At 44.0% G+C, this 12,500-nt stretch overlaps 1 protein-coding gene across 1 annotated transcript in view; it reads left to right on the top strand.

Moving 5' to 3' along the window:
* eml5 (EMAP like 5) overlaps positions 1 to 12,500 on the top strand; it is a 150,142-nt gene that overhangs the window by 10,334 nt on the left and 127,308 nt on the right. Inside the window, exons 5-6 of the mRNA XM_042086033.1 lie at positions 1,870 to 2,055; positions 3,291 to 3,426. Coding sequence (XP_041941967.1) covers positions 1,870 to 2,055; positions 3,291 to 3,426 — 322 coding nt within the window. The remainder of the gene's footprint in view (positions 1 to 1,869; positions 2,056 to 3,290; positions 3,427 to 12,500) is intronic.

The raw sequence follows: 12,500 nt of genomic DNA, 5'->3' as shown, positions 1-12,500 counted from the left end.
GTAGCCAGTCTAAGATCATTGACTATTTTTACTAGAGCTGTTTCTGTGCTGTGATTTGATCTAAAACCTGATTGGAATTTTTCAAGGATACTGTTTTCATTGAGGAAGGTATTTAACTGATTACAAACGACTTTTTCAAGGTCTTTGCTCAGGAACGGTAGATTTGATATAGGCCTGTAGTTGCTCAGATTGGTATGGTCAAGATTCGACTTTTTAAGTAAAGGTTTCACAACAGCGGTTTTAAAAGCAGTTGGAAATATACCTGTTTCTAATGATGTATTTATTACCTTGAGAATAAAGGGAGCTAAGCTATATATACATTTTTGAGGAATCTAGTAGGGATTGGATCCAAAACACATGTTGAGGAGCCGGTTTGAGTTATAATTTTACCAAGCTCAGATTGAGTAATAGTGCTAAAGAACCTTAATTTTGGGGGGCTGTTTTTAGGTGTACTATCAAACATATTACTTGTGTTACCAATAGCCTCCCTTATAGAAATGACTTTGTTTTTTAAGAAGTCTGCAAATTCTTCGCATCTTAGAGAGGATGCCTGACTGAGTGTATCAAAAGGTGTTTGATGCAATAGCCTATCAATGGTGGAGAACAACACCCTAGAGTTTACACTGTTTTCAGCAATTACCTTAGAGAAGTGGTTCCTTTTCTCATTCCGAATAGCTCTATTATAATTTGCTATTTTTTCTTTTAGAATGGCACGGTGAACCTGTAACTTAGTTTTTCTCCATGTTCTCTCAGCTTTTCTACATGATCTTTTTAGATCATGGATATTTTCGTTCATCCAAGGTGTCAGTTTGCTACAGGGCCTTTTTTTAGTCTTTAAGGGTGCCACTCTGTCAAGCAGAGCGCCTAATTCAGGATTGAGAGCCTCTACCGTTTGATCAATGGGATGATGTAAAATATCTAAATTTATGGAGTCTATAAGAGCTATGAACTGCTGTTCTGCTCTAATGTCCAAGAGTCGCGATTTGATTGCAATTTCGGGATGAATTTTTGGAGTATGTATTACTATATTAAAAGATACACAATAATGATCAGACATATTTATATCATTTACTGATAGGTCTGTGACTTCTATCCCTCTAGAAATGACTAGATCGAGGGAGGGTGTTGCCAAGGTTGTGGGTGGGTCTTGTAACATGCTGCTTTAGCTCTAAACTGTCCAACACATTAAGGAACCTACTGGCTTTAGCATCAGTTGTCTTATTGACATGAATATTAAAGTCGCCATTTACAATTATCCGATCATAGCTAGTGATGATGAGCGACATAAGTTCAGAAAACTGGTCGAGAAAGCCAGTCCATAGTTTAGGAGGGCGGTATAAGGTTAATAGAAGTACAGCTGGGTCAGCCTTCAGAGTGAGGGCAATATACTCAAAGGAAGCGAATTCGCCAAAATTGACTCTAGTGCAGCTATATTTGTTTGAGAGAATGGAGGCAATTCCACCACCTCGTTTGCCTTGTCTAAACTAGCAACTAGCATACATAACCATTCTGTGTATGTGTGAGTGTGTGTGTGTGTGTGTGTGTGTGTGTATGTGTGTATGTGTGAGTGTGTGTGTGTGTGTGTGTGTATGTATGTGTGTGTGTGCGTGTGTATGTGTGTGCGCGCGTGCATGCATGCGTGCCTGCGTGCGTGCGTGCGTGTGTGTGTGTGTATCAAACTAGCATACATAACCATTCTGTGTTTGTGTGTGTGTGCGTGTGTGTGTGTCTGTGTGTGCGTGCGTGTGTGTGTGTGTGTGTGTGTGTGTGTGTGTGTGTGTGTGTGTGTGCGTGTGTGTGTGTCTGTGTGTGCGTGCGTGTGCGTGTGCGTGCGTGCGTGCGTGTGTGTGTGTGTGTGTGTGTGTGCAGTTCTGGACTCTGTGTGGGAACGCGTTGACCCCGAGGCGGGGGGTGTTCGGTAAGGCGGGGGAGCTGCAGACCATCTTGTGTCTGGCGTGTGCGCGTGACGAGCTCACCTACTCAGGGACCCTCAACGGAGACATCTACGTGTGGAAGACCATCAGCCTGCTCCGCACCATCCAGGCCGCACACGGGGTGAGTGTGTGTGTGTGTGTGTGTGTGTGTGTGTGTATGTGTGTGTGTGTGTCTGTGTGTGTGTGTGTGTGTGTGTGTGTCTGTGTGTGTGTGTCTGTGTGTGTGTGTGTCAGTGTGTGTGTGTGTGTGTGTGTGTGTGTGTGTGTGTGTCTGTGTGTGTGTGTCTGTGTGTGTGTGTGTGTGTGTGTGTGTGTGTGTGTGTGTCTGTGTCTGTGTGTGTGTGTGTGTGATGTGTGTGTGTGTGTGTGTGTGTGTGTGTTTGTGTGTGTGTGTGTGTGTGTGAGGGGGTGGATGTTTGTTTACAGATACAATCACAGGTGCTAATCACCTCTGTATCTGCTCCTTCTACTTTGTCTCTCCTCCTCCTCTCCTCTCCTCCTTCTCTCCTCCTCTCCTCTCCTCCTCTCTCCTCCTCTCTCCTCCTCTCTTTCTCCTCCTCCTCTCTCCTTCTCTCTCCTCTCTCCACCTCTCTTTCTCCTCCTCTCCTCTCCTCCTCTCCTCTCTCCTCCTCCTCTCTCTCCTCCTCTCCTCCTCCTCTCCTCTCCTCCTCTCTCCTCCTCTTTCGTCCTCTCTCCTCTCCTCTCCTCCTCTCTTCCTCCTCTCTCCTCCTCTCCTCTCTCCGCTCCTCCTCTCTCCTCCTCTCCTCTCCTCCTCTCTCCTACTCTCCTCTCTCTGCTCCTCCTCTCTCCTCCTCTCCTCTCCTCCTCTCTCCTCTCCTCCTCTCCTCTCCTACTCTCCTCCTCTCCGCTCCTCCTCTCTCCTCCTCTCCTCCTCTCCTCTCCTCTCTCCTCTCCTCTCCTCCTCTCTCCTACTCTCCTCTCTCTGCTCCTCCTCTCTCCTCCTCTCCTCTCCTCCTCTCCTCTCCTCTCTCCTCTCTCCTCTCCTCTCCTCCTCTCTCCTACTCTCCTCTCTCTGCTCCTCCTCTCTCCTCCTCTCCTCTCCTCCTCTCTCCTCTCCTCCTCTCCTCTCCTCCTCTCTCCTACTCTCCTCCTCTCCGCTCCTTCTCTCTCCTCCTCTCTTCTACTCTCCTCTCTCCGCTCCTCCTCTCTCCTCCTCTCCTCTCCTCTCCTCCTCTCTCCTACTCTCCTCTCTCCGCTCCTCCTCTCTCCTCCTCTCCTCTCCTCTCCTCCTCTCTCCTACTCTCCTCTCTCCGCTCCTCCTCTCTCCTCCTCTCCGCTCCTCCTCTCCTCTCCTCCTCTCCTCTCCTCCTCTCTCTCCTCTCTCTCCTCCTCCAGTCGGGGATCTTCAGTATGAACGCGTGTGAGGAGGGCTTTGCCACTGGGGGCCGTGACGGCTGCGTTCGCCTCTGGGACCTCAGCTTCAAGCCCATCACTGTCATCGACCTCCGAGAGACTGACCAGGGATACAAAGGTGACCTTTGCACTGTGACCCCTCTGCTTTTACTGAGACCCGTACACACGCACACACACACAGACACACACACACAGACACATACACACACACACACACACACACACACACACACACACACACACACACACACACACACTGACACACACACACACAGACACACACACACACACACACACACACACACACACACATACATAGCCTTGAACGTGCTCTATAGCGTGCTCTATATAGCCTATAGCCTTGAACGTGCTCTATATAGCGTATAGCCTTGAACGTGCTCTATAGCGTGCTCTATATAGCGTATAGCCTTGAACATGCTGTATATAGTGTATAGCCTTGAATGTGCTCTATAGCGTGCTCTATAGCATATAGCCTTGAACGTGCTCTATAACGTGCTCTATATAGCGTATAGCCTTGAACGTGCTCTATATAGTGTATAGCCTTGAACGTGCTCTATATAGCGTATAGCCTTGAACGTGCTCTATAGCGTGCTCTATATAGCGTATAGCCTTGAACGTGCTCTATAACGTGCTCTATATAGCGTATAGCCTTGAACGTGCTCTATAGCGTGCTCTATATAGTGTATAGCCTTGAACGTGCTCTATATAGTGTATAGCCTTGAACGTGCTCTATATAGCGTATAGCCTTGAACGTGCTCTATAGCGTGCTCTATATAGCGTATAGCCTTGAACGTGCTCTATAGCGTGCTCTATATAGTGTATAGCCTTGAACGTGATCTATATAGTGTATAGCCTTGAACGTGCTCTATATAGTGTATAGCCTTGAACGTGCTCTATATAGCGTATAGCCTTGAACGTGCTGTATTGAACGTACTCTATAGCGTATAGCCTTGAACTTGCTCTATAACGCGCTCTATATAGCGTATAGCCTTGAACGTGCTCTATAGCGTGCTCTATATAGCGTATAGCCTTGAACTTGCTCTATATAGCTTATAGCCTTGAACTTGCTCTATATAGCTTATAGCCTTGAACGTGCTCTATATAGCGTATAGCCTTGAACGTGCTCTATATAGCTTATAGCCTTGAACGTGCTCTATATAGCGTATAGCCTTGAACGTGCTCTATAGCGTGCTCTATATAGCGTATAGCCTTGAACTGGCTCTATATAGCGTATAGCCTTGAACGTGCTCTATAACGTGCTCTATATAGCGTATAGCCTTGAACGTGCTCTATAGCGTGCTCTATATAGCGTATAGCCTTGAACGTGCTCTATAACGTGCTCTATATAGCGTATAGCCTTGAACGTGCTCTATAGCGTGCTCTATAGTGTATAGCCTTGAACGTGCTCTATAACATGCTCTATATAGCGTATAGCCTTGAACGTGCTCTATATAGTGTATAGCCTTGAACATGCTGTATATAGTGTATAGCCTTGAACGTGCTCTATAGCGTGCTCTATAGCATATAGCCTTGAACGTGCTCTATATAGCGTATAGCCTTGAACGTGCTCTATATAGCGTATAGCCTTGAACGTGCTCTATAACGTGCTCTATATAGCGTATAGTCTTGAACGTGCTCTATAGCGTGCTCTATATAGTGTATAGCCTTGAACGTGCTCTATATAGTGTATAGCCTTGACCATGCTCTATATAGCGTATAGCCTTGAACGTGCTCTATTGAACGTACTCTATAGCGTATAGCCTTGAACTTGCTCTATAACGCGCTCTATATAGCGTATAGCCTTGAACGTGCTCTATAGCGTGCTCTATATAGCGTATAGCCTTGAAAGTGCTCTATAGCGTGCTCTATATAGCGTATAGCCTTGAACGTGCTCTATAACGTGCTCTATAACGTGCTCTATATAGCGTATAGCCTTGAACGTGCTCTATAGCGTGCTCTATATAGTGTATAGCCTTGAACATGCTCTATATAGCGTATAGCCTTGAACGTGCTCTATTGAACGTACTCTATAGTGTATAGCCTTGAACGTGCTCTATAACGTGCTCTATATAGCGTATAGCCTTGAACGTGCTCTATTGAACATACTCTATAGCGTATAGCCTTGAACTTGCTCTATAACGCGTTCTATATAGCGTATAGCCTTGAACGTGCTCTATAGCGTGCTCTATATAGCGAATAGCCTTGAGCGTGCTCTATATAGCGTATAGCCTTGAACGTGCTCTATATAGCGTAGAGCCTTGACCGTGCTCTATAGCGTATAGCCTTGAACGTGCTCTATAACGTGCTCTATATAGCGTATAGCCTTGAACGTGCTCTATTGAACGTACTCTATAGCGTATAGCCTTGAACTTGCTCTATAACGCGCTCTATATAGCGTATAGCCTTGAACGTGCTCTATAGCGTGCTCTATATAGCGAATAGCCTTGAGCGTGCTCTATATAGCGTATAGCCTTGAACGTGCTCTATATAGCGTAGAGCCTTGACCGTGCTCTATAGCGTATAGCCTTGAACGTGCTCTATTGAACGTACTCTATAGCGTATAGCCTTGAACTTGCTCTATAACGCGCTCTATATAGCGTATAGCCTTGAACATGCTCTATAGCGTGCTCTATATAGCGTATAGCCTTGAACGTGCTCTATAGCGTGGTCTATATAGCGTATAGCCTTGAACGTGCTCTATAGCGTGCTCTATATAGTGTATAGCCTTGAACGTGCTCTATATAGTGTATAGCCTTGAACATGCTCTATATAGCGTATAGCCTTGAACGTGCTCTATTGAACGTACTCTATAGCGTATAGCCTTGAACGTGCTCTATAACGCGCTCTATATAGCGTATAGCCTTGAACGTGCTCTATAGCGTGCTCTATATAGCGTATAGCCTTGAACGTGCTCTATATAGCGTATAGCCTTGAACGTGCTCTATTGAACGTACTCTATAGCGTATAGCCTTGAACGTGCTCTATAACGTGCTCTATATAGCGTATAGCCTTGAACGTGCTCTATATAGCTTATAGCCTTGAACGTGCTCTATATAGCGTATAGCCTTGAACATGCTCTATAGCGTGCTCTATATAGCGAATAGCCTTGAACGTGCTCTATATAGCGTATAGCCTTGAACGTGCTCTATATAGCGTATAGCCTTGACCGTGCTCTATAGCGTATAGCCTTGAACGTGCTCTTTATAGTGTATAGCCTTGAGCGTGCTCTATAACGTGCTCTATATAGCGTATAGCCTTGAACATGCTCTATAGCGTGCTCTATATAGTGTATAGCCTTGAACGTGCTCTATAACGTGCTCTATATAGTGTATAGCCTTGGACGTGCTCTATATAGTGTATAGCCTTGAACGTGCTCTATATAGCGTATAGCCTTGAACGTGCTCTATAGCGTGCTCTATATAGCGTATAGCCTTGAACGTGCTCTATAGCGTGCTCTATAGCATATAGCCTTGAACGTGCTCTATAACGTGCTCTATATAGCGTATAGCCTTGAACGTGCTCTATATAGTGTATAGCCTTGAACGTGCACTATATAGCGTATAGCCTTGAACGTGCTCTATAACGTGCTCTATAGCGTATAGCCTTGAACGTGCTCTATAACGTGCTCTATAGCCTTGAACGTGCTCTATATAGTGTATAGCCTTGAACGTGCTCTATATAGCGTATAGCCTTGAACGTGCTCTATTGAACGTACTCTATAGCGTATAGCCTTGAACTTGCTCTATAACGCGCTCTATATAGCGTATAGCCTTGAACGTGCTCTATAGCGTGCTCTATATAGCGTATAGCCTTGAACGTGCTCTATATAGCGTATAGCCTTGAACGTGCTCTATATAGCGTATAGCCTTGAACTTGCTCTATAACGCGCTCTATATAGCGTATAGCCTTGAACGTGCTCTATAGCGTGCTCTATATAGCGTATAGCCTTGAACGTGCTCTATACAGTGTATAGCCTTGCACATGCTCTATAGCATGATGTGGGCCTGTGTCTGTGGGTGTGTTCGAAACGGGAGACAGCTGCCTACTGCCTCCCTCCCTACATAGAGAGCTGTCTCACTAGACATGACTTTGGATTAAATGCCTCTTTTAAAAATGAGCGGAGCACTCTAGAATCTTTGGTTAACACTACGGTATTACGTTAGCAAAGGCCTGATGTTAAACTAAATTAGCTTACAATTTTTTTTTTCGGTTTCGAACCGCACTTGCTGCCTTGCTCCCCAGTTAGTTATCTTAAAAGGCAGCAACTTTACCCGTTTCGAACACACCCTATGTGTGTCTGTGTGTGTGTGTGTGTGTGTGTGTCAGTGTGTGTATGTGTGTGTGTGTGTCAGTGTCCACTCATGGCTTCTCTGTCTTTACTCCAACAGTAGCTAGAGGTGAAAACTCCAGAGGTGGGTTTGTGTGATTCTGCCCCATTGCCTTGTGTCCTTATTACCCCTCCAGCCCATATTATTGCCCCTCCACCCCATACTGGTGATATTAATGCCCCTACCCCATATTATTACCCCATACTGGTGATATTAATGCCCCTACCCCATATTATTACCCCATACTGGTGATATTAATGCCCATACCCCATATTATTGCCCCTCCACCCCATACTGGTGATATTAATGCCCCTACCCCATATTATTACCCCATACTGGTGATATTAATGCCCATACCCCATATTATTACCCCATACTGGTGATATTAATGCCCATACCCCATATTATTACCCCATACTGGTGATATTAATGCCCATACCCCATATTATTACCCCATACTGGTGATATTAATGCCCATACCCCATATTATTACCCCATACTGGTGATATTAATGCCCCTACCCCATATTATTACCCCATACTGGTGATATTAATGCCCCTACCCCATATTATTACCCCATACTGGTGATATTAATGCCCATACCCCATATTATTACCCCATACTGGTGATATTAATGCCCCTACCCCATATTATTACCCCATACTGGTGATATTAATGCCCATACCCCATATTATTACCCCATACTGGTGATATTAATGCCCATACCCCATATTATTACCCCATACTGGTGATATTAATGCCCCTACCCCATATTATTACCCCATATTATTACCCCATACTGGTGATATTAATGCCCCCTACCCCATATTATTACCCCATACTGGTGATATTACAGTTTTTACCCCATATTATTACCCCATATTATTACCCCATACTGGTGATATTAATGCCCCTACCCCATATTATTACCCCATACTGGTGATATTAATGCCCCCTACCCCATATTATTACCCCATATTATTACCCCATACTGGTGATATTAATGCCCCCTACCCCATATTACTACCCCATACTGGTGATATTACAGTTTTTACCCCATATTATTACCCCATATTATTACCCCATACTGGTGATATTAATGCCCCTACCCCATATTATTACCCCATATTGGTGATATTAATGCCCCTACCCCATATTATTACCCCATACTGGTGATATTAATGCCCCCTACCCCATATTATTACCCCATACTGGTGATATTACAGTTTTTACCCCATATTATTACCCCATACTGGTGATATTACAGTTTTTACCCATACTTCAGATACTTTTTTACTCAGAACTCTTAACACAGACTCACACCTACAAAACACAAATGGCCAAATGGATAATTTTCTTCTCAAAAACACATTTTGTTAAATATATTACTAACACATATTTCTCTGCACACACTAACTTTACCAAAACACTGGAAATCTGACTCAAAATGAAATTATTCTGTCAAAGAATAACACTTGTTTTCACTTCACAAGGTACATGCAGTCAATCAAAGTACACCAGGTTTCAAAATACTGGCTATTGTTGACATTACAAAAACTGACTTTTATGTTTCAGTTTTACTGCTATTTGCATGCAAGTTTTACACTAAATTTCTTGGTTGGGAACTGTATGTCCACATGTTATGTTCACATTCAAAAGCATTCCAGTAAAAAGCAATCAGTTTATTTTTTCTTTACTGTTTACTACAGGAGGTACAGTAGAAATACTGTTTACAGTATGATAGAACAGAAAAAGTTTTACAGTATTGCTTACAGCGAACAAAATATCCATGACACACACGAGCATTCTGAACAAAAAAACAACAGCAAAAAGCCCAGATAAAAAGGGGGAGCTAAAGCAAAGCACAACATGACTGTATCTAATCTTTGCGATCTTCAGGATCTTCAGGGTTAGGCCACATGTTTTCATCAACATCGCATTGATTACATGGTCAATGATAGTGGCACGAATTTCATCACTGACAACAGTTCTTACAGCCTTTGGAATGCCACCACCATTCTTACACCTCTACCTTGCTCTTCTCCCTACACTGCTCCTGCTCTTCTCCTTGGGCCTGCTCTTCTCCCTGCTCCTGCTCCTCTCCCTGCTCCTGCACCTCTCACTGCTCCTGCTCCTCTCACTGCTCCTGCTCTTCTCCCTGCTCCTGCTCCTCTCCCTGCTCCTGCACCTCTCACTGCTCCTGCTCCTCTCACTGCTCCTGCTCTTCTCCCTGCTCCTGCTCCTCTCCCTGCTCCTGCACCTCTCACTGCTCCTGCACCTCTCCCTGCTCCTCTCACTGCACCTCTCACTGCTCCTGCTCCTCTCACTGCTCCTGCTCCTCTCACTGCTCCTGCTCCTCTCCCTGCTCCTGCTCCTCTCACTGCACCTCTCCTTGGGCCTGCTCTTCTCCCTGACCCTGCTCCTCTCCCTGACCCTGCTCCTCTCACTGCACCTCTCACTGCTCCTGCTCCTCTCCCTGACCCTGCTCCTCTCACTGCACCTCTCACTGCTCCTGCTCTTCTCCCTGGCCCTGCACCTCTCACTGCATCTCTTACTGGGCCTGCTCTTCTCCATGGCCCTGCTCTTCTCCCTGGCCCTGCTCCTCTCACTGCACCTCTTACTGGGCCTGCTCTTCTCCCTGGCCCTGCACCTCTCACTGCTCCTGCTCCTCTCCCTGCTCCTGCTCCTCTCACTGCTCCTGCTCCTCTCACTGCTCCTCTCACTGCTCCTGCTCTTCTCCCTGGGCCCCTTGCTCTTACTCTTCCTCGTCCAGACATTACAGTGTTTGTCTTTTTATGTTTCTGTTTCTAAAAACATTACTCCTCAAAGTCCTCCTTTTACTGTGTACGTGTAATAGAAGAAAATAACCCCTGCCACTGAGTCTAAGCCAGACTGGAATCAGCTGTGGTTGGCCCAATTTACCCAACATAAATCAATTGTGTGTCAATTATTCAATTGTTTGTTTATTATCAGCTGAGATATATTGTTTTTGAACGGATATCATTGCAGAAGCAGAGGTTTTTATACTGTATCTAAGGTTTGGAATATTGTTTTTGCTATTGTGGGATGTTGTGTGTTAACATTCGTAAATACTGCAAAAACAATCCATAATTTTGTTGGGAGGTATACAGTAGCTTGTCTGTTACAGTTTTTCTCGATTGCTTTTACCTGCTTAAGTAAACTAGAACCCACTTGGTCTTCATGACTACTTTCTTTGCACAGCAGAAGTCATCTCTTGCGAATGTGTTCACACATTTTCATTGGCTTCACACATTTCTCACACCCTTTTGCAAATCAGTTAACACAGGTGTCATTCAAAAGCCCCAAACTCTATTGGTTTTCCCATGCTAAACAAAAGGAAAACATCTTTTCACAGGTGGTATAGATTCCTTGCATAAGTCTGAATCTCTGATACACCTGTGTGAAACTCCTTTGCACAATTCTTCAATCAGCAATCATTCATTATACATAAGTGATGTCTGTTCTGTGTTGCTATTTGCAAGTATGGATCTAATGCACATTTAGACAAAGTACTGTATTGCCTATTTGGTGGAGAAAACAGTACAAAAGGTGTTTACTGTAGGTCTATTTTGATGAAAAATTACAAGTTGTAGTTCAATGTACTGTATCTTGCTAGGTATTTACTGTATGTCTTACATGTCAATGGCAGTTACATCTTGGGAGGAATGAATGTATTATTTTTTTATTCAGTACATTTTGTCTTTTCAGTTTTTTTCTGATAGGCCTACCAGAAAAATGAGAAAGTAATGGAACAAACATAGCAACAATTGAGAACTAGATTTTGCATTTTGTTGTCCAGTGTGTAATGATTGATTAAAGAGTGTTTTTTAATTGGCAACAAGTTGTAGTGTTTGAAGGCAAGATTTGCTTTTGCTGCATGTTTTAAGTGTTTTGAGAGAGTAACAGCCTTTTGCAAGCAAAATGTGTCATTTTGTCCAGAGTGCTTTTGTTCAGACTCGGGTGTTAACTGTTTTGAAAGTGTGATTTCAGAGTTGACACAGGTATCAAAACGATCGAGAAAAACTGTAAGAAAATGTAAGCATTGTGGAAATGTGTTCCCTGACTGCATATCGTGTGAAAACGACATGAAATGTGTGAATGGTATGGCCACGAAAGACCGATGCTGTGCTAACTGTATTTAGAGTTCTGAACTGGTTGGACAAACGCTTGTTAGCGACTGAAAAAAACTGTAATGCCCCCTACCCCATATTATTACCCCATACTGGTGATATTAATGCCCCTACCCCATATTATTACCCCATACTGGTGATATTAATGCCCATACCCCATATTATTACCCCATATTATTACCCCATACTGGTGATATTAATGCCCCTACCCCATATTATTACCCCATACTGGTGATATTAATGCCCTCTACCCCATATTATTACCCCATACTGGTGATATTAATGCCCATACCCCATATTATTACCCCATACTGGTGATATTAATGCCCCCTACCCCATATTATTACCCCATACTGGTGATATTAATGCCCCCTACCCCATATTATTACCCCATACTGGTGATATTAATGCCCCCTACCCCATATTATTACCCCATATTATTACCCCATACTGGTGATATTAATGCCCCCTACCCCATATTATTACCCCATACTGGTGATATTAATGCCCCTACCCCATATTATTACCCCATACTGGTGATATTAATGCCCCTACCCCATATTATTACCCCATATTATTACCCCATACTGGTGATATTAATGCCCCCTACCCCATATTATTACCCCATACTGGTGATATTAATGCCCTCTACCCCATATTATTACCCCATACTGGTGATATTATATTAACCA

Source organism: Alosa sapidissima, chromosome 1 (genome assembly GCF_018492685.1).
Source record: "Alosa sapidissima isolate fAloSap1 chromosome 1, fAloSap1.pri, whole genome shotgun sequence".
NCBI classification, from domain to species: domain Eukaryota; kingdom Metazoa; phylum Chordata; class Actinopteri; order Clupeiformes; family Clupeidae; genus Alosa; species Alosa sapidissima.
Note: the sequence above shows the minus strand (reverse complement) of the source record. Positions and strands in the feature narration are given on the sequence as shown.